This window comes from Salmo trutta, chromosome 3 (assembly GCF_901001165.1).
Source record: "Salmo trutta chromosome 3, fSalTru1.1, whole genome shotgun sequence".
Lineage (NCBI taxonomy): Eukaryota > Metazoa > Chordata > Actinopteri > Salmoniformes > Salmonidae > Salmo > Salmo trutta.
This window is the reverse complement of record NC_042959.1, coordinates 7,937,545-7,958,797: the sequence shown is the minus strand read 5'-3', so window position 1 is coordinate 7,958,797 and position 21,253 is coordinate 7,937,545. Positions and strand designations below refer to the sequence as shown.

Genomic DNA, 21,253 nt, shown 5'->3' with positions numbered 1-21,253 from the left:
TGTGAAAACAGCCTGTGTCACACACACACACACACGCACACGCACACGTACACACACGCACACACACACACACACACACACACACACACACACACACACGGTTCTGATCAAAAGTGGTGCCCTATGTAGGAAACAGGAAGTAATTTGGGACGTAACCCTGCTATACAGTAGCTACAAATCAGCCACAGTCCATTGACGTGGCATGCACTTTGCAATGTAAAAAGCAATACTATGAGGCAGAAGTAACGTGAGACCAAGTTAGCAACTCATGGCATGTCCTGGAGATATGCTGCTATTGTTTAAGAGGATTCTGGAAGGGTGACAGTTCATTACCGGGCGTTCCACCATCCAGGGGATTTGGTAGACAGCAGATAGAGCTATCTATTTAGGCTCTTCTTTAGAAACACTTGAAAGGTTGACAATTAGTCAATGGATGCTAACAAATGGTACCCTACATAATCTCCACATAGTGCACTACTTTTGACCAGAACCCTATGCAGGCCCTGGTCAAAAGTAGTATACCAAACAGGGAATAGGATGCCATTTGGGCTGCACACCAAATAATGCCTCATGGTTTCTGTCGTGGGAGAGATAGAGAACAGAACGCTGCCAGTTACAGCACCAGACTCTAGTAACTGGCTGTTCTGACCAGGATGTCAACAACATCACTTCAGACTCTAGGAACTGGGTCTTCTGACCAGGATGTCAACAACATCACTTCAGACTCGAAGCCTGTTGTTTCAAGTGCTGTGTTGTGCAGCATTCTAATAATGAGAGAGAGACAGCGATAGATAGAGCGAGAAAGACAGAAATAGAGACAGAAAGATCCAAGAAACAACAACCTGAGAGTAAAAATAATGTATTATCAATTGAGAAGTTCTCTGATAACCACTGTATTTTAAATATCTTATGATGTTTAGCTTTTTGGTTTGTTTTTCTTCAGTCCGAAGACAAAACTAGCAGTGAATCTCAGTAGCGTATATTCTCATTCCTGCTCTCCTCCCCTCCTGTTATTTCTTAAGCATCTCACTCCTACCTTCAACCTCACACTACCCTCCTCCTCCTCCCTCTAATCCCTTTCCTCCTCCTCTCCTGTTGTAATGGTCTGTGGTTCACTTTATAGTCACTCTGTAAACACTATATTGTGGTGTTCCAGACCCAGGCTATTAGCATCACAACTCTAGAAACAAAGCCTGGCAGGGTGTTCCAGACCCAGGCTATTAGCATCACACCTCTAGAAACACAGCCTGGCAGGGTGTTCCAGACCCAGGCTATTAGCATCACACCTCTAGAAACACAGCCTGGCAGGGTGTTCCAGACCCAGGCTATTAGCATCACACCTCTAGAAACACAGCCTGGCAGGGTGCCCCTACTGTCTCACCACTTGGTATAATCTCATACCATCTCCAGCAACACAACAAGTCAACTGTTAGCAGCAGGTAACTTCTTAGCAACTGTTAAACTATTCGTGACTGTTAGCAGAGATCTGTTTGTTTGTACTTCATTAGCCAACTCATCCCAAACATCACAATTCAGATCTGGCAAAGAAACAGGACAAATGAACTGTTCTCCACAGACAGCCTCATAGCATTGTATATCCATTTTGAGATGTTGATAATGTTGACAGAATGTGGCTCTCTGATTATGAAGCCCGTACTGTGTAACGTTAACTTAAAGCTCTACAAATAAACAGCAATGTTAAAGACTGGTTTACTTCCTCTACATCCTTACCTCCTACAATCCCCCCATTCACATCATGACATCACAACAAAGTGCTGAGATGGGAAGAAAACACACATAACATTAACAACCTCCCTCTGTATAGCGGGGAGGGAGGGAGGGAGGGAGGGGAGGGAGGGAGGGAGGGAGGGAGGGAGGGAGGGAGGGAGGGAGGGCATGCAGGACCAGGCTTGTCTGCTATTATAGGCACAGCGATGTGAAGGACTGTTACCTGCTCAGTGAAGAGGAAGGAGCTCTCAGGCAGATAAAAGAGAGAGGGAGATGGGAGAGAAAGAGAGAGAGGGAAAGACAAAGACAGAAAACGAGAGGGGGGGGGAAATCGGGAACGAGAGAGAACGAGAGGGAGAGAGGAGAGAACAGAAAGAGAGACAAGGGGTTCTGTTATATAACTGACTCTACAGAGTGACTCATCATCATCATCATCATCATAAGCATGTGAGGGACCAACAGAGAGACAGAGGGGCGCTCTGGACCTCCCTCCTCCTCTCCTTTCTTCCTCCTCCTCTTTATCCCTGCGTGAGAGCATGAGTCTACATCTGCACTTTCAACATGATTCTGTCCCTCGCTGACATGTATAATTGCAGGGTAGAACAATGACGTTTCTATTTAATCAAACTAATTATCTTAAAGGGGTAGGTCAGTTGGCAACAGCCAGTGAGAAATAGGTTACAAGGCTCTTTCGGTGTGACCATTTTACTCACATAGAAATATTTTGCTGTGCGACCTGGAATTGTTATTAAGGAGTACCAGTGTACACAGAAGAATGAAGGATTCTAGCTTTAATACCACCTAAAATATGTTTTCTTTGTGCCCCTATATTCCTTTGTGTGTGCCTACGTCTTTTAACTTAGCCACACACATGCTCCTTTAAAAAAAGGTCAGTGTCGAGCCCTGATGTTTGAAATGAAAGCAGAGGTGTTTTTGTGTTGGTTGCGGCTGACATAGCACTAGCGTCAGAATTACCTGCTTTGAAATGACTATGACTGCACAGCATAGTGTAGTTGTACAGTATCATTTAGGGTTAAAGGTATAGGATTCATTTCTTTATCTGGGACCAGGCACAACATAACACACAGTAGGTACTGCACCTGAGTCAGCATAGGTGCATAGCTAACGCTGTATCAGCAGTCCAGATGATGTTTATGGTACATTAAGTTCAAGGTTGTTGTCCCCTCCATCTCGTCTCAGATACACCTTATTGAGCACCCTTCCTGTCTGTGGCTCCATACCAAATTGCAACCTACATAGTGCACTACTTTTGACCATAGCCCTGGTCTATATAGGGAATAGGTTTTGGACGCAGGTGTATTCTATCTCCTAGGCTAGACCACAGCAGGAGCATGCTATATCCTTTCAGACTGCTACTCATCAGCTTCAGGGAAGCCTGGTCTCCTACCAACCTTTCTGATTCTGGGCTTCCTTACCGTTTCCTATAGACTCCCCCTCATCTTTCACTACCTCCACCCACCTCCCCTTCACTACCTACACCCACCTCCCCCCACCCACCTCCCCTTCACAACCTCCACCCACCCATCTCTCCTTCACTACCTCCACCCACCCACCTCTCCTTCACTACCTCCACCCACCTCTCCTGCACTACCTCCACCCACCCATCTCTCCTTCACTACCTCCACCCACCCACCTCTCCTTCACTACCTCCACCCACCTCTCCTGCACTACCTCCACCCACCCATCTCTCCTTCACTACCTCCACCCACCTCTCCTTCACTACCTCCACCCACCTCTCCTTCACTACCTCCACCCACCCACCAACCTCCCCTTCACTCCCTCACCCCACCCACCTCTCCTTCACTCCCTCACCCCACCCACCTCTCCTTCACTCCCTCACCCCACCCACCTCTCCTGCACTACCTCCACCCACCTCCCCTTCACTCCCTCCACCCATCTCCCCTTCACTCCCTCCACCCATCTCCCCTTCACTATCTCCACCCACCCACCTCTCCTTCACTCCCTCTATCATTCACTACCTCCATCTGTAATAATGCTTCCCCTCCCTCTGGTTCATTCCTAAAGGACATAGTCATAATGGTTCCATCATAATGGGTGCCATTTGGGATGCAGTCCTTGGTTCCATCCCCTACGGTGTAGGGTGCCATTTGGGATGCAGTCCTTGGTTCCATCCCCTACGGTGTAGGGTGCCATTTGGGATGCAGTCCTTGGTTCCATCCCCTACGGTGTAGGGTGCCATTTGGGATGCAGCCCTTGGTTCCATCCCCTACGGTGTAGGGTGCCATTTGGGATGCAGTCCTTGGTTCCATCCCCTACGGTGTAGGGTGCCATTTGGGATGCAGTCCTTGGTTCCATCCCCTACGGTGTAGGGTGCCATTTGGGATGCAGCCCTTGGTTCCATCCCCTACGGTGTAGGGTGCCATTTGGGATGCAGCCCTTGACTCTCCTGTGACTCAATTATCCTTTTTAAAACAGCCTGTGCTAAATGAACTAGTTATGGTGAAAACAGCCTGTATTACAGGACTAGTTATTGTGAAAAACAGCCTGTGTTAAAGGACTAGTTATGGTAAAAAAACAGCCTGTGTTAAAAGGACTAGTTATTGTGAAAAACAGCCTGTATTAAAGGACTAGTTATGGTGAAAAACAGCCGGTGCTAAATGAACTAGTTATGGTGAAAACAGCCTGTGTTATAGGACTAGTTATTGTGAAAAGCAGCCTGGCCTGTGTTAAAAGGACTAGATATTGTGAAAAACAGCCTGTGTTAAAGGACTAGTTATGGCGAAAAACAGCCTGTGTTATAGGACTAGTTATTGTGAAAACAGCCTGTGTTAAAGGACTAGTTCTCTCTCTAACCCTGGCATTCCACAGAGATCTTGAGACAATAGAGAGACAGTTGATGGGGGAATTCCAAAGAGGAAGAATATAAACAAAAATAACCAAATTTACGAAGCAAGCACAAAGTAAACACCAAGACACTGAGCCACAGAGTAAATGGCTTGAAGCTTTATCCAAATCCTCTACGCTGCCCTGAACACAAACACACCTGAGGACTCACCTGTTGTGACAGGTGTCTGCCAGTTCTCTCTGAGCTTCTCTTCACGCGCTGTGAGGGCACACCTGAGCGGTGAGAGGAGCTGTGGTTGGGAGGGGGGGCAGAGGGTTGGGACAGCTGGCTCTGTTGAACCTGATGGTTCAGGCTGTTGAGTGCACTGATGTTGGGTGGCTGCCCCCGCCCCTGAGTCGGCTGGTACACACTGTTGATATTAGCAGGTTGTTGTGCCTGGGTTGATTGGTACAGACCATTGATTTTAGAAGGTTGTGTCTGGTTGGACTGGTACAGGGTGCTGCTGTTAGCTTGTTGCTGTTTCCCCTGGGTGGTGCTGAGAGCAGAAATATTGGGGGTCTTCGTGGGGCTCTGGGGCGCCCCGAAGAAGGTTGCCCGGTCGGGGTTTGTTGAGTCACCGTTCCCGCTGTTGCTAACTCCACTCTCAATCCCGATCCCTGGGCGAGATTCAGCCGAGGAGTCACTCCCCTTCCAAGTCTTTCCCTCCAGAAGCTTGGCTGCTGCCTCTGTGAATGGCTGGGAGAGAAAGAAACACATTACAGGATCAGTGAGAGAACAGAGGAGAGAGAGACAGAGACAGAGAGAGAGAGAGACAGAGAGACAGAGAGAGAGAGAGCAAGAGAGACAGAGAGACAGAGAAAGAGAGAGAGAGAAAGAGAGAGAGAGACAGAGAGCAAGAGAGACCGAGAGAGAGAGACAGAGAGAGAGAGAGAGAGAGAGCATAAATAGAGAACCCACTCACTCCTAATCTCCCAGAGAAAATAAAAAAGTGTTGATCACAAACAGAGAGGAAATTTTTCTTCCTCCCTCCTCCTTCTCCCTCTCTCAGCCTCTTTACCTGCCATCCCATGGATCCTCACTGTGGTCTTCTCTGATCTGTGACGCAGCTGTTTTAAAGAGGCCTGTACTCTCATTCCACTGTGGTCTTCTCTGATCTGTGACGCAGCTGTTTTAAAGAGGCCTGTACTCTCATTCCACTGTGGTCTTCTCTGATCTGTGACGCAGCTGTTTTAAAGAGGCCTGTACTCTCTCACTCCCCAGCTCTCATCCTGCACTTGTTGGCTAGGCTCTAGGCTCTCTTGGCTCTAGGCTCTAGGCTCTAGGCAGTCAGGCAGGCAGAAAAGCACCAGTTGAGATAGGCAGTCAGTCGTGACTGGTGTTAAGAGGAGCAGGAGGCAGAGTGGAGCAGAGTGATGCTGCTATACAGGCAGAGCAGACGGGAAGGAAGGGAGGGAGGGAGGCAGGTAGACAGACAGGCAGAGAGGCAGAGAGGCAGACAGTGCTAATGCGCTCACTCCCTACAGTGATGTGCTGTTATGCCATCCAAGCACAGAAAGCATTACTGTGTCCTTACGCTTCACTGCCTGACACGGGAGTAGAGGAGAGGACGCAGGCTCAGAGAGACAGAGAGGAGAGGACGCAGGCTCAGAGAGACAGAGAGGAGAGGACGCAGGCTCAGAGAGACAGAGAGGAGAGGAAGAGGTAGAGGATAAAAGAAGGGTAGAGAGGAGGAGAGAACATAACAGGAAAACAGGGATAAATATGAAAGGCTAAAAGTGCAAAGAAGAGTGGAAGGTCCGAGAGGAGAAGACAGAAGAGTGGAAGGTCAGAGAGGAGAAGACAGAAGAGTGGAAGGTCAGAGAGGAGAAGACGAAAGAGTGGAAGGTCAGAGAGGAGAAGACGAAAGAGTGGAAGGTCAGAGAGGAGAAGACGAAAGAGTGGAAGGTCAGAGAGGAGAAGACGAAAGAGTGGAAGGTCAGAGAGGAGAAGACGAAAGAGTGGAAGGTCAGAGAGGAGAAGACGAAAGAGTGGAAGGTCAGAGAGGAGAAGACAGAAGAGTGGAAGGTCAGAGAGGAGAAGACGAAAGAGTGGAAGGTTCGAGAGGAGAAGACAGAAGAGTGGAAGGTCAGAGAGGAGAAGACAGAAGAGTGGAAGGTCAGAGAGGAGAAGACGGAAGAGTGGAAGGGTAAAAATAGAAAAGAAGAGAGTGGCAGATAGGAAATGAGGAAAGAGAAGAGGGCCCTGGGCAAAAGTAGTGCACTTTATTGGGATTTGGGCCAGACTCAGTAGGGAGAGTAGGATTAGCTCTATTCGCCTCAGTACACCGCAATTCAGAAGGCAGGAGGCCTGACATTTAGGTATGAATCAAAGAGAGATTTCAGAGGAATCAAAGTACTGCCTCAGCACTGACCCAGTATTAACCTCTATTACAAGATACCAACGCATAGGGTCCTGAGAGGGGAGGTATCACAACGTTGATCATATCTAACAGTATGGTATTCTCACTATATGATGGATGGATGGATGGATGGATGGATGGATGGATGGATAGATGGAAGGAATAAAGAGGACTAACCTCAGTGAAATGGAGAGGAAAAATGCCAACTTTGTCTCCCAGCTTTCCTTCAATCCAGTTTTCATCTGCTCGTCTGATGACCGTGAGGACGTCTCCCTGGAATTCAGGATTAGAGTGAGGGAGAGAGAGCGAGAGGAGAGCGAGAGAGAGAGAGAGAGAGAGAAAGAGAAGGAGAGAGGAGAGGGAGAGAAGGAGAGAGAGACTGGGTGAGTAAGAGGCAGCACATGTTACGTGTTAAGAACAGAGAGAGTGCTACGCCTGCAGAAGGAACCACTCAGAGGAGCTCCCCACTCAATCCCTCCTCCCTTCAACACAATCTGGCATCCACTCTGTCTGTAGGCCTCTCCTGTCCCCCTCTACGTACAACCCCTCTCTCTCCCTCTCCTATTCCCCTCTACGTACAGCCCCTCTCTCCCTCTCCTGTTCCCCTCTACGTACAGTCTCTCCCTCGCTCTCCCTCTCCTGTCCCCCTCTACGTACAGCCCCTCTCTCTCCCTCTCCCTCTCCTGTTCCACTCTACGTACAGTCTCTCTCTCTCTCTCCCTCTCCTGTTCCCCTCTACGTACAGTCTCTCCCTCGCTCTCCCTCTCCTGTTCCCCTCTACGTACAGTCTCTCTCTCTCTCCCTCTCTACGTACAGCCTCTCTCTCTCCTGTCCCTCTCTATGTACACAGTCCTTCTCTCTCTCTCCCTCAATTTAATTCAATTCAATTCAAGGGGCTTTATTGGCATGGGAAATACAGTTGAAGTCAGTTGAAGTTTACATACACTTAGGTTGGAGTCATTAAAACTCGTTTTTCAACCACTCCACAAATGTCTTGTTAACAAACTATAGTTTTGGCAAGTCGGTTAGGACATCTACTTTGTGCATGACACAAGTCATTTTTCCAACAATTGTTTACAGACCGATTATTTCACTTATAATTCACTGTATCACAATTCCAATGGGTCAGAAGTTTACATACACTAAGTTGACTGTTCCTTGTCATGGCTTTAGAAGCTTCTGATAGGCTAATTGACATCATTTGAGTCAATTGGAGGTGTACCTGTGGATGTATTTCAAGGTCTACCCTCAAACTCAGTGCCTCTTTCCTTGACATCATGGGAAAATCTAAAGAAATCAGCCAAGACCTCAGAAAAAGAATTGTAGACCTCCACAAGTCTGGTTCATCCTTGGGAGCAATTTCCAAACGCCTGAAGGTACCACGTTCATCTGTACAAACAATAGTACGCAAGTTTAAACACCATGGGACCACGCAGCCGTCATACCGCTCAGGAAGGAAACGTGTTCTGTCTCTTAGAGATGAACGTACTTCGGTGCGAAAAGTTCAAATCAATCCCAGAACAACAGCAAAGGACCTTGTGAAGATGCTGGAGGAAACAGGTACAAAAGTATCTATATCCACAGTAAAACAAGTCCTATATTGACATAACCTGAAAGGCCGCTCAGCAAGGAAGAAGCCACTGCTCCAAAACCGCCATCAAAAAGCCAGACTACGGTTTGAAACTGCACATGGGGACAAAGATTGTACTTTTTGGAGAAATGTCCTCTGGTCTGATGAAACAAAAATAGAACAGTTTGGCCATAATGACCATCGTTATGTTTGGAGGAAAAAGGGGGAGGCTTGCAAGCCGGAGAACACCATCCCAACCGTGAAGCACGGGGGTGGCAGCATCATGTTGTATGGGTGCTTTGCTGCAGGAGTTACTGGTGCACTTCACAAAATAGATGGCGTCATGAGGAAGGGAAATTATGTGGATATATTGAAGCAACATCTCAAGACATCATTCAGGAAGTTAAAGCTTGGTCGCAAATGGGTCTTCCAAATGGACAATGACCTCAAGCATACTTCCAAAGTTGTGGCAAAATGGCTTAAGGACAACAAAGTCAAGATATTGGAGTGGCCATCACAAAGCCCTGACCTCAATCCCATAGAAAATGTGTGGGCAGAACTGAAAAAGCGTGTGCGAGCAAGGAGGCCTACAAACCTGACTCAGTTACACCAGCTCTGTCAGGAGGAATGGGCCAAAATTCACCCAACTTATTGTGGGAAGCTTGTGGAAGGCTACCCAAAACGTTTGACCCAAGTTAAACAATTTAAAGGCAATGCTACCAAATACTAATTGAGTGTATGTAAACGTCTGACCCACTGGGAATTTGATGAAAGAAATAAAAGCTGAAATAAATCATTCTCTCGACTATTATTCTGACATTTCACATTCTTAAAATAAAGTGGTGATCCTAACTGACCTAAGACAAGGAATTGTGAAAAACTGAGTTCAAATGTATTTGGCTAAGGTGTTACGATCGTTGTTGGAAGGATTGTACCAAGGTTCAGCGTGGTAGGCGTACATCTTACTTTATTAAAATGAACACCCAAAACAAATACAAACGAAACGTAATGTTCAGTAGGGCTAACAGCACAGTACCAAAAACAAGATCCCACAAACTAAAGGTGGAAAAAAGGCTGCCTAAGTATGATCCCCAATCAGAGACAACGATAGACAGCTGCCTCTGATTGGGAACCATACCCGGCAAACAAAGAAATAGAAAACTAGAGTACCCACCCTAGTCACACCCTGACCTAACCAAATAGAGAAATAAAAAGGCTCTCTAAGGTCAGGGCGTGACATAAGGTGTATGTAAACTTCCGACTTCAACTGTATATGTTTACATTGCCAAAGCAAGTGAAATAGATAAACAAATGTGAAATAAACAATAAAAAAAGTTTGCAGTAAATATTACCCTCACACAAGTTCCAAAAGAATAAAGACATTTCAAATGTCATTATGTATATATACAGTGTTGTAATGATGTGCAAAAAGTACAAAAGGGAAAATAAATAAGCAGAAATATAGGTTGTATTTACAATGGTGTTTGTTCTTCACTGGTTGACCTTTTCTTGTGGTAACAGGTCACACATCTTGCTGCTGTGATGGCACACTGTGGTATTTCACCCAATAGACATGGGAGTTGATCAAAATTGGATTTGTTTTCGAATTCTTTGTAACCATCTGCTTTCCAAAAAGCATTGCTAGAATGTGTTCCTTAATGCAGAGTGTGAATGAGAGAGATATAAGGGTCTTAGTAAAGTCTTTCCTCTCTAATCCTCCCTCCTTCATGGTAAGAAACACTGCATCAGAGGTCTCTGGGAGCCATAAAGAAAGAAAGAAAGAGATAGAGACAGACACAAAGAGCTAGTGGGTTTATATGTTTCTGTTGTTTCTCTCAGAGCCTTTAAAAGAAGATCTGAAATAAGTCATTTTGAAGTAGATGTTATTTCATGTATCTACTAACTACAGCCTTATGATAGGTACAGAACACCAGGGTATGGTGAGTTTATACACAATGATCTGTTAACTAATCATCAACTGATCAAATCAAAGAAATCCCCCCACACCTAATTTGAATAAAAACGACACAATCTCTGAGAAAGAAAGTCATGTATTCACATGCTAGAGAATACTCTGTCAGGACAGGCCTCTCAATGTGGCGACCCACGGGGCGTAGATGGTCAGTACCAACACATCTGACTAAATGAATCACGGTCTGGATGGTTAGTTCCATTTAAAAAGCAGGTGTAGTCCTAGATTTCTTTATAGCTTTATTTAACCAGGGGAAACCCCTTGAGACCAGGGTCTCACTTACAAGGGTACCCTGGGAACAATACATCAACATGAACACTAGAAATGTACAATTAATTACACATTACAACAAATCAAATTCAAAAGCGACAGACAAAATTACACATCAATCAAAACAAGTGCAGTTCTACTTTACAACATTTCTCCTCAAAATCCGAAACTGACCCTTCCAGACCAGAGATTTACACCTCAAATTGACCCTTCCAGACCAGAGTTACACCTCAAACTGACCCTTCCAGACCAGAGAGTTACGCCTCAAACTGACCCTTCCAGACCAGAGAGTTACGCCTCAAACTGACCCTTCCAGACCAGAGAGTTACACCTCAAACTGACCCTTCCAGACCAGAGATTTACACCTCAAACTGACCCTTCCAGACCAGAGAGTTACGCCTCAAACTGACCCTTCCAGACCAGAGAGTTACACCTCAAACTGACCCTTCCAGACCAGAGAGTTACACCTCAAACTGACCCTTCCAGACCAGAGAGTTACACCTCAAACTGACCCTTCCAGACCAGAGAGTTACACCTCAAACTGACCCTTCCAGACCAGAGAGTTACACCTCAAACTGACCCTTCCAGACCAGAGAGTTACACCTCAAACTGACCCTTCCAGACCAGAGAGTTACACCTCAAACTGACCCTTCCAGACCAGAGAGTTACACCTCAAACTGACCCTTCCAGACCAGAGAGTTACGCCTCAAAGTGGCCTGCAGGTCAATCCATACGCTAGGGGCACAATAACTAAACGTGATCATCCCAGACTCTGTGGAAACCCGATAAACCTCTAGATCAGGGTTCTCCAACAGGTAGATCATGAGCTACCAGTAGCTCGCAGCCCAACTATGAGCAGCTCCCCTAACAATTCAGAAAGTACATGCATTTTTTTCATTTGCTCCATCTTTAACTGTTATAAGCATACTGTAGATTACTGGCAACTATCCAGTCAAAGTTCCTCTTTAACTGTCATAAACATACTGTAAAGCTACTGGCAACTATCCAGTCAAAGCCAAAATGACATCCCACTCCTGGTTAGCCACAATTGGTTTAAAAAGCCAAACCTAACACAATATCTGCCAAATCACTTCAATATTGTCTCTGTCTGTCTTTGGTGCACCCGTTTGTGTATCCCTCCATATGTAGCCAGTTAGCGATGCTAGTAGGCTAATGATAACCGTCTTGTGGGTAGACATAAAGACGTTCCCCCAATAACCTTCACAATTAAATGTTAACTGCAATGTTGGCTTTCCTGACTGAAAGATTTCATGATTATTTGTATGAATTGGGTGGCGATTGTTTTGCAAACTCTGCCATGGCATGTGCTGTAGTAGTGTGCCTAACAGAAACATCGCTTGACCAAAACATTCCTCTCTCATTAAATGCACATTTAAAGGGTAATTAACACAAAAAATCTCAAATGTGTTTTTTCCAAACCTGAAAATGGACTCAGAACATCTATTTTCATTGTTTCTCTGGGAATAATTGTAATATTGAGAGAGTTAAAAACTGAAGGAAAAAAAACACCCGGAAAAATAAAACCGACAAAACAGAATTCAGGAAAATAAGAGATAATTTTATGGGGCCTTAGGGTTGTTTACTAACCATTATTATACCAGGTATATTTACAGAAAACACAGTGCACTACTTTCTATTGTAAACAAAGGACCCGGGGAAGAGTTGCAGGGTAGAGGAGAAGAATGAGCCAATTTGATATCTCTATAAAAAATGATCAGAAACAGTAGCTAGCGACATGTAGGAAAAGGTTGGAGACCCCGGCTCTAGAACCAGCCAGTCTTGAGAGAGTCTGATGGTGTCTGAATTTCCAATAAAGAAGTGAGGTGAGGTAGTATGGGAATTTCTGGAGAACTGCTTTCTATAAACGAATAGCAGCCAATGTTGGGCCCTTCTGGTAGTCAGAGACTCCCAGCCAACAGAACTATATAAAAAGGCAATGATGTGTACAAAAATTGTCTCCAGTGATAAAGCAAAAGGCTGAGTGATAGACTGAATCTAAAGGTTTTAAACCAGAGGCTATTGCATCCATGTAGATTAAATCACTATAGTCAAGTACTGGGAGGAACGATGCTTGAACAATCTTCCTCCTGTTTTCAAAAGTAAGGCAGGATTTATTTCTATGGAGGAAACCGAAATTAATTCGTTAGTTTTTCAACATGTGTTTTAAAACACAGTTTTATCATCAATCCAAAGACTTATAATTTTATTTTACCTTTATTTAACTAGGAAAGTCCGTTAAGTACAAATTCTTGTTTACAATGACGGTGTCACGCCCTGACCTGAGAGAGCCTTTTTATGTCTCTATTTAGGTTTGGTCAGGGTGTGATTTGGGTGGGCATTCTATGTCCTTTTTCTATGTTTTTGTATTACTTTGTTTTGGCCTGGTATGGCTCTCAATCAGGGACAGCTGCACATCGTTGTCGCTGATTGGGAGTCATACTTAGGCAGCCTGTTTTCCTTTGGGGTTTTGTGGGTAGTTGATTTCTGTCTTGTGTGTGTTCACCTGGCAGAACTGTTGGCTTTCGTTTTCTTGTTTGTTTTAAAGTGTTTAATTAACTATAATTATGACCACTTACCATGCTGCATCTTGGTCCCCTCTTCCAGACGATCGTTACAGAACTACCCACCACAACTGGATCAAGCAGTGTGCTCGGGAGGAGATGGACAACTGGTCTCATCAGGAGTGGATTGGGAGGAGAGACTGGACTTGGGGCCAGGTGATCAACAGATATCGGCGCCTACCCGGGAAGAACGAGAGGCACACGGGTAGTTTGGCTGGACCAGGGGTGAGGCCTGAGTCAACTACCCGTGCTTTTTGTGGTAAGCATGTAGCTGCCTCTCGGACTCTCTCTCCAGTGCATCAGCCCAGCCCAGTACGTCCTGTTCCTGCTCCTCGCACTAGCCTTGTAGTGTGCACTCCCAGTCCAGAGCCTCCGGCGACAGTTCCCCGTCCGGAGCGTCCGGCGACAGTTCCCAGTCCGGAGCCTGCAGAGACGGCCTACAGTCCGGAGCCTGCAGAGACGGCCTACAGTCCGGAGCCTGCAGAGACGGCCTACAGTCCGGAGCCTGCAGAGACGGCCTACAGTCCGGAGCCTGCAGAGACGGCCTACAGTCCGGAGCCTGCAGAGACGGCCTACAGACCGGAGCCTGCAGAGACGGCCTACAGACCGGAGCCTGCAGAGACGGCCTACAGACCGGAGCCTGCAGAGACGGCCTACAGACCGGAGCCTGCAGAGACGGCCTACAGTCCGGAGCCTCCAGTGCTACCCCACAGCCCGATCTATCCTGTGCCTCCTCCACGGACCAGACCTCCAGTAGGTCTCCCCAGCCTGTTGAGTCCTGTGCCTGCTCCCAGAGCCAGGCCTCCTGCATGTCTCCCCAGCCTGGTGGATCCTGTGCCTGCGCCCAGAGCCAGGCCTCCTGCATGTCTCCCCAGCCTGGTGCGTCCTGTGCCTGCTCCCAGAGCCAGGCCTCCTGCAAGTCTCCCCAGCCTGGTGCGTCCTGTGCCTGCTCCCAGAGCCAGGCCTCCTGCAAGTCTCCCCAGCCTGGTGCGTCCTGTGCCTGCTCCCAGAGCCAGGCCTCCTGCAAGTCTCCCCAGCCTGGTGCGTCCTGTGCCTGCTCCCAGAGCCAGGCCTCCTGCAAGTCTCCCCAGCCTGGTGCGTCCTGTGCCTGCTCCCAGAGCCAGGCCTCCTGAATGTCTCCCCAGCCTGGTGGATCCTGTGCCTGCGCCCAGAGCCAGGCCTCCTGCATGTCTCCCCAGCCTGGTGAGTCCTGTGCCTGCTCCCAGAGCCAGGCCTCCTGCATGTCTCCCCAGCCTGGTGGATCCGGTGCCTGCGCTCAGAGCCAGGCCTACTGCAAGTCCCGCCAGTCCGGCGCAGCCAGAGCCACCCGCCAGTCCGGCGCAGCCAGAGCCGCCCGCCTGTCCGGCACAGCCAGAGTCGCCCTCCAGTCCGGGGACCGCGGCGAGGGACCCCGCTCTAGAGGCGCCACCAAAGTGGAGTGAGTCAGTGGTGGAGTGGGGTCTGCGTCCTGCTCCAGAGCCGCCACCACGGAGAAATGCCTACCCAGACTCTCCCCTATAGGTTCAGGTTTTGCGGCCGGAGTCCGCACCTTTGGGGGGGGGGGGGTACTGTCACGGGTAGTTGATTTCTGTCTTGTGTGTGTGTTCACCTGGCAGAACTGTTGGCTTTCGTTTTCTTGTTTGTTTTAAAGTGTTTCATTAAATATAATTATGACCACTTACCACGCTGCATCTTGGTCCCCTCTTCCAGACGATCGTTACAGACGGCCTAGGAACAGTGGGCTAACTGCCTTGCTCAGAGGCAAAACGACATATTTTTACCTTGTCAGCTCGGGGATTCAATCTTGCAACCTTTCGGTTACAAGTCCAACGCTCTAACCACAAGGCTACCTGCCGCCCCAATATACACATGGTTAGCAGATGTTATTGCGAGTGTAGTGAAATGCTTGTGCTTCTAGTTCCGACAGTGCAGCAATATCTATCAAGTAATCGAACAATTCCACAACTACCTAATACACACAAATCTAGAATAAGAATATCTACAGTTGAAGTTGGAAGTTTACATACACCTTAGCCAAATACATTTAAACTCAGTTTTTCACAATTCCTGACATTTAATCCTAGTAAAAATTCCCTGTCTTAGGTCAGTTAGGATCACCACTTTATTTTAAGAATGTGAAATGTCAGAATAATAGCAGAGAGAATGATTTATTTCAGCTTTTATTTCTTTCATCACATTCCCAGTGGGTCAGAAGTTTACATACACTCAATGAGTATTTGGTAGCATTGCCTTTAAATTGTTTAACTTGGGTCAAACGTTTTGGGTAGCCTTCCACAAGTTTCCCACAATAAGTTGGGTGAATTTTGGCCCATTCCTCCTGACAGAGCTGGTGTAACTGAGTCAGGTTTGTAGGCCTCCTTGCTCACACATGCTTTTTCACTTCTGCCCACACATTTTCTATGGGATTGAGGTCAGGGCTTTGTGATGGCCTCTCCAATATCTTGACTTTGTTGTCCTTAAGCCATTTTCCCACAACTTTGGAAGTATGCTTGGGGTCATTGTCCATTTGGAAGACACATTTGCGACCAAGCTTTAACTTCCTGAATGATGTCTTGAGATGTTGCTTCAATATATACACACAATTTCGCCTCCTCATGATGCCATCTATTTTGTGAAGTGCACCAGTCCCTCCTGCAGCAAAGCACCCCTACAACATGATGCTGCTACCCCCCGTGCTTCACGGTTGGGATGGTGTTCTCCGGCTTGCAAGCATCACCCTTTTTCCTCCAAACATAACAATGGTCATTATGGCCAAACAGTTCTATTTCTGTTTCATCAGACCAGATGACATTTCTCCAAAAAGTACAATCTTTGTCCCCATGTGCAGTTTCAAACCTTAGTCTGGCTTTTTGATGGCGGTTTTGGAGCAGTGGCTTCTTCCTTGCTAAGCGGTCTTTCAGGTTATGTCAATATAGGACTCATTTTACAGTGGATATAGATACTTTTGTACCTGTTTCCTCCAGCATCTTCACAAAGTCTTTTGCTGTAGTTCTGGGATTGATTAGCACTTTTCGCACCAAAGTACGTTCATCTCTAGGACGTTCATCTCTCCTTCCTGAGCGGTATGAGGGCTGCATGGTCCCATGGTGTATATACTTTCTGTGGCGTACAGCAGGTCAGCCACCAGGGGGAGACTCGTCGAGGGCTGGTGACAGACGGAGTATAAATCACGAGGCGATGGCTCCATCTGCTGGACGTGCCAGATCTCGACGGGATCTCCGGCCAGGACTAATTGGGGCTGATTGGGGATTGGTGAGTAATCAAGGGCTGATTGCTCACCAGCTGTACAAGTCCCATAAAGCTGCCAGAAGGGCAGCACACAGGGGAGAGACTTGGGGAGGAAAGGACTCCCGTATAGTTGGGGATGGTACCAGAGGTAACAGGAGGGAGTTCAGTTTTTGATGCCCACAGGATACAGCAAGACCTGGAGCCCAGAAGACGGTATCCCGGAGAGGTTCTCTTAGGGGAGACCTATTTTCTTTTGGACTTTTATTTTAGTAAACACCTTTGAAACTGAGCTAATCCTACTCTGTCCGTGTCTGATCTGTGTAAACGTTTTGACCCAACACCCTGGTCTGCCACATTGCATACTATTGTTTGTACAGATGAACGTGGTACCTTCAGGCGTTTGGAAATTGCTCCCAAGGATGAACCAGACTTGTGGAGGTCTACAATTTTTTTTCTGAGGTCTTGGCTGATTTCTTTAGATTTTCCTACGATGTCAAGCAAAGAGGCACTAAGTTTGAAGGTAGGCCTTGAAATACATCCACAGGTACACCTCCAATTGACTCAAATGATGTCAATTAGCCTTTCAGAAGCTTCTAAAGCCATGACATAATTTTCTGGAATTTTCCAAGCTGTTTTAAGGCACAGTCAACGTAGTGTATGTAAACTTCTGACCCACTGGAATTGTGATACAGTGAATAAGTGAAATAATCTGTAAACAATTGTTGGGAAAATGACTTGTGTCATGCACAAAGTAGATGTCCTAACCGACTTGCCAAAACTATAGTTTGTTAACAAAAAATTTGTGGAGTGGTTTAAAAATGAGTTTTAATGACTCCAACTTAAGTGTATGTAAACTTCTGACTTCAACTGTACATGTAAATATATGGATGAGCAATGACCGAGTGGCATAGGCAAGATGCAATAGATGGTATAAAATATAGTATATTTATAATTTGAGGAGACCTGGAGAACATCAACTTGGCTGGAGTAACAGCCTGTGGGTCTCCAGGGCCAGGCTTGAATTACTTTGATGTATTGTAGTAGTATATACAGTTAAAGAGAAACAGGCAGACGTACCTTGTGGAATGTGAGACCGTCCTTGCAGTCATCCAGATTCACGTTCATCTCTTTGGAGTCAAAGTCGTATAGGGCTTTGCAGAGGGCTAAAGGCTGAGATTGGAATTGTGGCTGGGTCTGGGACTGTTTTTGGGATTGACACTGTGGTGGAGTCTGATGCTGCTGGTCAATAATCTGTATCATGTTAGCAGCGACCAGCCCACTACTGCTGTTCGTGTCTCCATAATACCAGTTCTCATCCACCTTCTGTCTCAGAATGATGATGTCACCAGATGCCATGTCAATCACTCCTGGGACGTTCTCTCTGTGGTCGTACAGGGCTCTGGCAATGAACTGGACACAGGATGGGGAAAATAGAGTTTGTTACTGTACGTTTGCCAGGAGGTATATGCAGGACAGTTCTATTTTCTTCTTAGCTAGAGGCCAGCTGAATGTATTATTTCTAGAAGGGTGTGAATCTGGGACAATGAGGTGTTTGAACTCACTGGTTAAGTGATGACATTCATTGATCTATTAACTCCAGAGGAATAAAGAGAACCAGCAGGGTGGTGTGTGACCATCGAACTGTAATGGAACTCAATAGCCCTGACGTTCTGTAGAGTCTTGTTGGACATTTTTAATGACAGAATTATTCATAAAAATAGTCAAATAAAAATAAATGGTGTGTTTGAACAATTTGGGGCGAGAAGCCCCTAACTTTTTTTCCATGCCATGCTTCTTCTACTTTCCCATGATGTCAGATGTAAACGGTGTCTCGTTGCCAAGACAATCACCTGCTTCTCCTTCTGGTGTAACACAGGACTCAGTCTCTGACATCGATCTACTCTGCCTCACAAATGGCACCCTATTCCCTATATAGTGCACTACTACCGCATAGGGCTCTGGTCAACAGTAGGTAAGGAGCCTTGGCTTGTGCCAGCCAGAATGGCTCATAGGAGCAGGAGCCTATCTCCTGTTTCCGTAGCATGAGGCAGCTTGATGTACACCCCCCTGGACAGGACGCTAGACTAGCACAGGGCCCAAAGGTAGTGTACAATACAGGGAGCCATTTGGGCCTCAGACTAGTCTGACAAACTGGGACCGGGAGTCAGGAACTGTATTTACAGAGTCTCAGAACAGCAGTTCTGATCCCCTCCAACGAAGCCAGCGGCGTACACAACAAAGTGGTGAAAGAGGCGTTTCAACAGTCATGATACCTATCAGTAAATTTAGCTTGACTGTTATTTCTATTGAACTGCTCAGATAAGAGCCTCTTACTATAATGTCATGCAATACATTGCACTATTTTGTAGTGCTACATTTTTCATTGAATGCAGTGTATTGAATGCAGTGTATTTCACATTGGGGGGTGAAATCAAGCCAGACAATATATCAAATGAATGAATAATATATGTGAATCTGATACAGATATTTGGACCCTTTACAACATAAATCAAAATGCACTGTAAAAATCACTGTAGGAGCACTACTGTATACCAGCATGGATCAAATCCCTGTAGGAACACTACTGTATACCAGCATGGATCAAATCCCTGTAGGAGCACTACTGTATACCAGCATGGCTCAAATCCCTGTAGGAGCACTACTGTCTACCAGCATGGATCAAATCCCTGTAGGAGCACTACTGTATACCAGCATGGATCAAATCCCTGTAGGAGCACTACTGTATACCAGCATGGATCAAATCCCTGTAGGAGCACTACTGTATACCAGCATGGATCAAATCCCTGTAGGAGCACTACTGTATACCAGCATGGCTCAAATCCCTGTAGGAGCACTACTGTATACCAGCATGGATCAAATCCCTGTAGGAGCACTACTGTATACCAGCATGGATCAAAACCCTGTAGGAGCACTACTGTATACCAGCATGGATCAAATCCCTGTAGGAGCACTACTGTATACCAGCACTATGTTCCACTTTAAAATGTATGTCAAACAAAAACCAGTGATTACAAAGTTAAACAAACCATACAACTCTTTGCACACTTAACAAATTTTACCAAAACACATTTAGTTGAAGATCAGTCCAAATGTAAAGTTTAGTAACAGAATACTGGTTGGTGCTGTCATTCTGCACTAGTCAGAGTGATGAGTTTCACATAACTTCAAAGGAGAGTGGATCCATAATAACACTCAGCCATATAGGCTACTCACCTCATCCTTTCCTGGCTGTCTCTCTCTGTGCTGCTGATCAGAATGTGGGTTCTGTTGTTGTTGTTTCTGATGCTGCTGCTGGGCCTCCCTGCCCCTGGCAGAGGATACCATATATCGGGCAGACGGTTTGTTTCTGTCCCGTCCTGGCCCCATGGACCCCTGGTTGAGCCCCTTCAAGAGCCGAACCAGGAGGTTAGGGGGCAGCTCCTCCACCGACCTGGCCTGGACCAGGGTATGACACTCTGGGCAGTGGAGCTCAATCTTGGCCCCGGGCCTGGAGGTCTCCTGTTGATGCAGGCTGGGCTTCCAGGAAGTATCCTGGCAAGGCAGGACCTTGGCTGAAACATCCAGCCGCTCTAAACACAGCGGGCACTCCAATAAGTCCAACACAGCCAGCTTCTCCATCTTAGAATGGGTGCAGGGTTCTGCTTCTGTGTGGCTATGTGTTGTTCTCATTCATCAGACTGATTACAGCATCCTGGGAAGGAGGATAAGGAAATCATAAGTTATGTAAAGATTTTCCTTTCAAAAATCTCCCATGTATACAATTCTATACTACGTAATGTATTGTTATTACATTAAATACAGGCTAGTGATCATATTTTCCACTTGTAAACATCGCATCGAATACGGTTGCTTCTTCTCTTGAGCGGTGCAGATCGCGCATAAGTGTCATGTCACCTGCGGTTAGGCCTACTGATTCAGGTAACCGGAAGTGCAATACCAAGCGACATACCTGTCCACTCAATCGAAAAACACATCAACGTACAATCGCTGTAATGAATAACGTACCGTGCTTGTTAAAATTAGACAGTAGACGGTAGATTTCAATAAACGTATGAAAATAAATTGCAAAACAAATTGTTTACGCGCTGGAACTGTCTCTTGCGCTTCGGCTGACGCAGTAGAAAGCCGCACAATTGACAAATCTCCTTGTCGATTTACAGACACGCGTTTCAATGCAATGTTTTAAATTCAACCCACATATTTGTCCACAATATCAATACATAGCCTACCTCTTTTGTCGGAATCACTCTTCTAAAGGCAAGTATGCTAACAAACATTCCCACGTCCAAACTGAACACGTTTTGCAACTGCACTTGCCAGACACTCGTATCGGTTTACACGTCTCATTCCTTAACCCTTGACTGGTAGCTGGCGGAGATTTCGCCACTAAATCATTATTTGTGGTTGTACACAATCAAAACTGGAAAAGTACGTAGTCAGCCCATAACCAAACCATCACCACACAGTAGGCTATGTCGCCAAACTGTAAAATACAGACAAGTCACATACATTATCTTTCTTTAGTTTATCAGAAAGGGTAATATTTATTTTTCTTATGTAATATTTTGAAGTAGGCTTGCCCATATACGGACTGTGACAATGTGATTGGTGACGATTTAACTGAATATAAAATGTG

The 21,253-nt window shown here is 46.2% G+C and overlaps 1 protein-coding gene across 3 annotated transcripts in view; it reads right to left on the bottom strand.

The window, feature by feature from the left end:
* Positions 1-20,981, bottom strand: part of sh3rf2 (SH3 domain containing ring finger 2) — a 32,406-nt gene extending 11,425 nt beyond the window's left edge. Inside the window, exons 1-6 of one of the 3 annotated variants that reach the window (XM_029722041.1) lie at positions 20,847-20,981; positions 19,831-20,308; positions 17,674-18,006; positions 7,131-7,226; positions 4,766-5,290; positions 1,952-1,975 (exon numbers count right to left, since the gene is read on the bottom strand). In XM_029722041.1, the coding sequence (XP_029577901.1) occupies positions 1,952-1,975; positions 4,766-5,290; positions 7,131-7,226; positions 17,674-18,006; positions 19,831-20,286 (1,434 nt within the window). In that variant the 5' untranslated portion in view covers positions 20,287-20,308; positions 20,847-20,981. Of the gene's footprint in view, positions 1-1,951; positions 1,976-4,753; positions 5,291-7,130; positions 7,227-17,673; positions 18,007-19,830; positions 20,309-20,846 lie in introns of all 3 variants that reach the window. The other 2 variants (XM_029722052.1, XM_029722064.1) reach the window with 2 other exon arrangements.
* Positions 20,982-21,253: the final 272 nt, after the last annotated feature.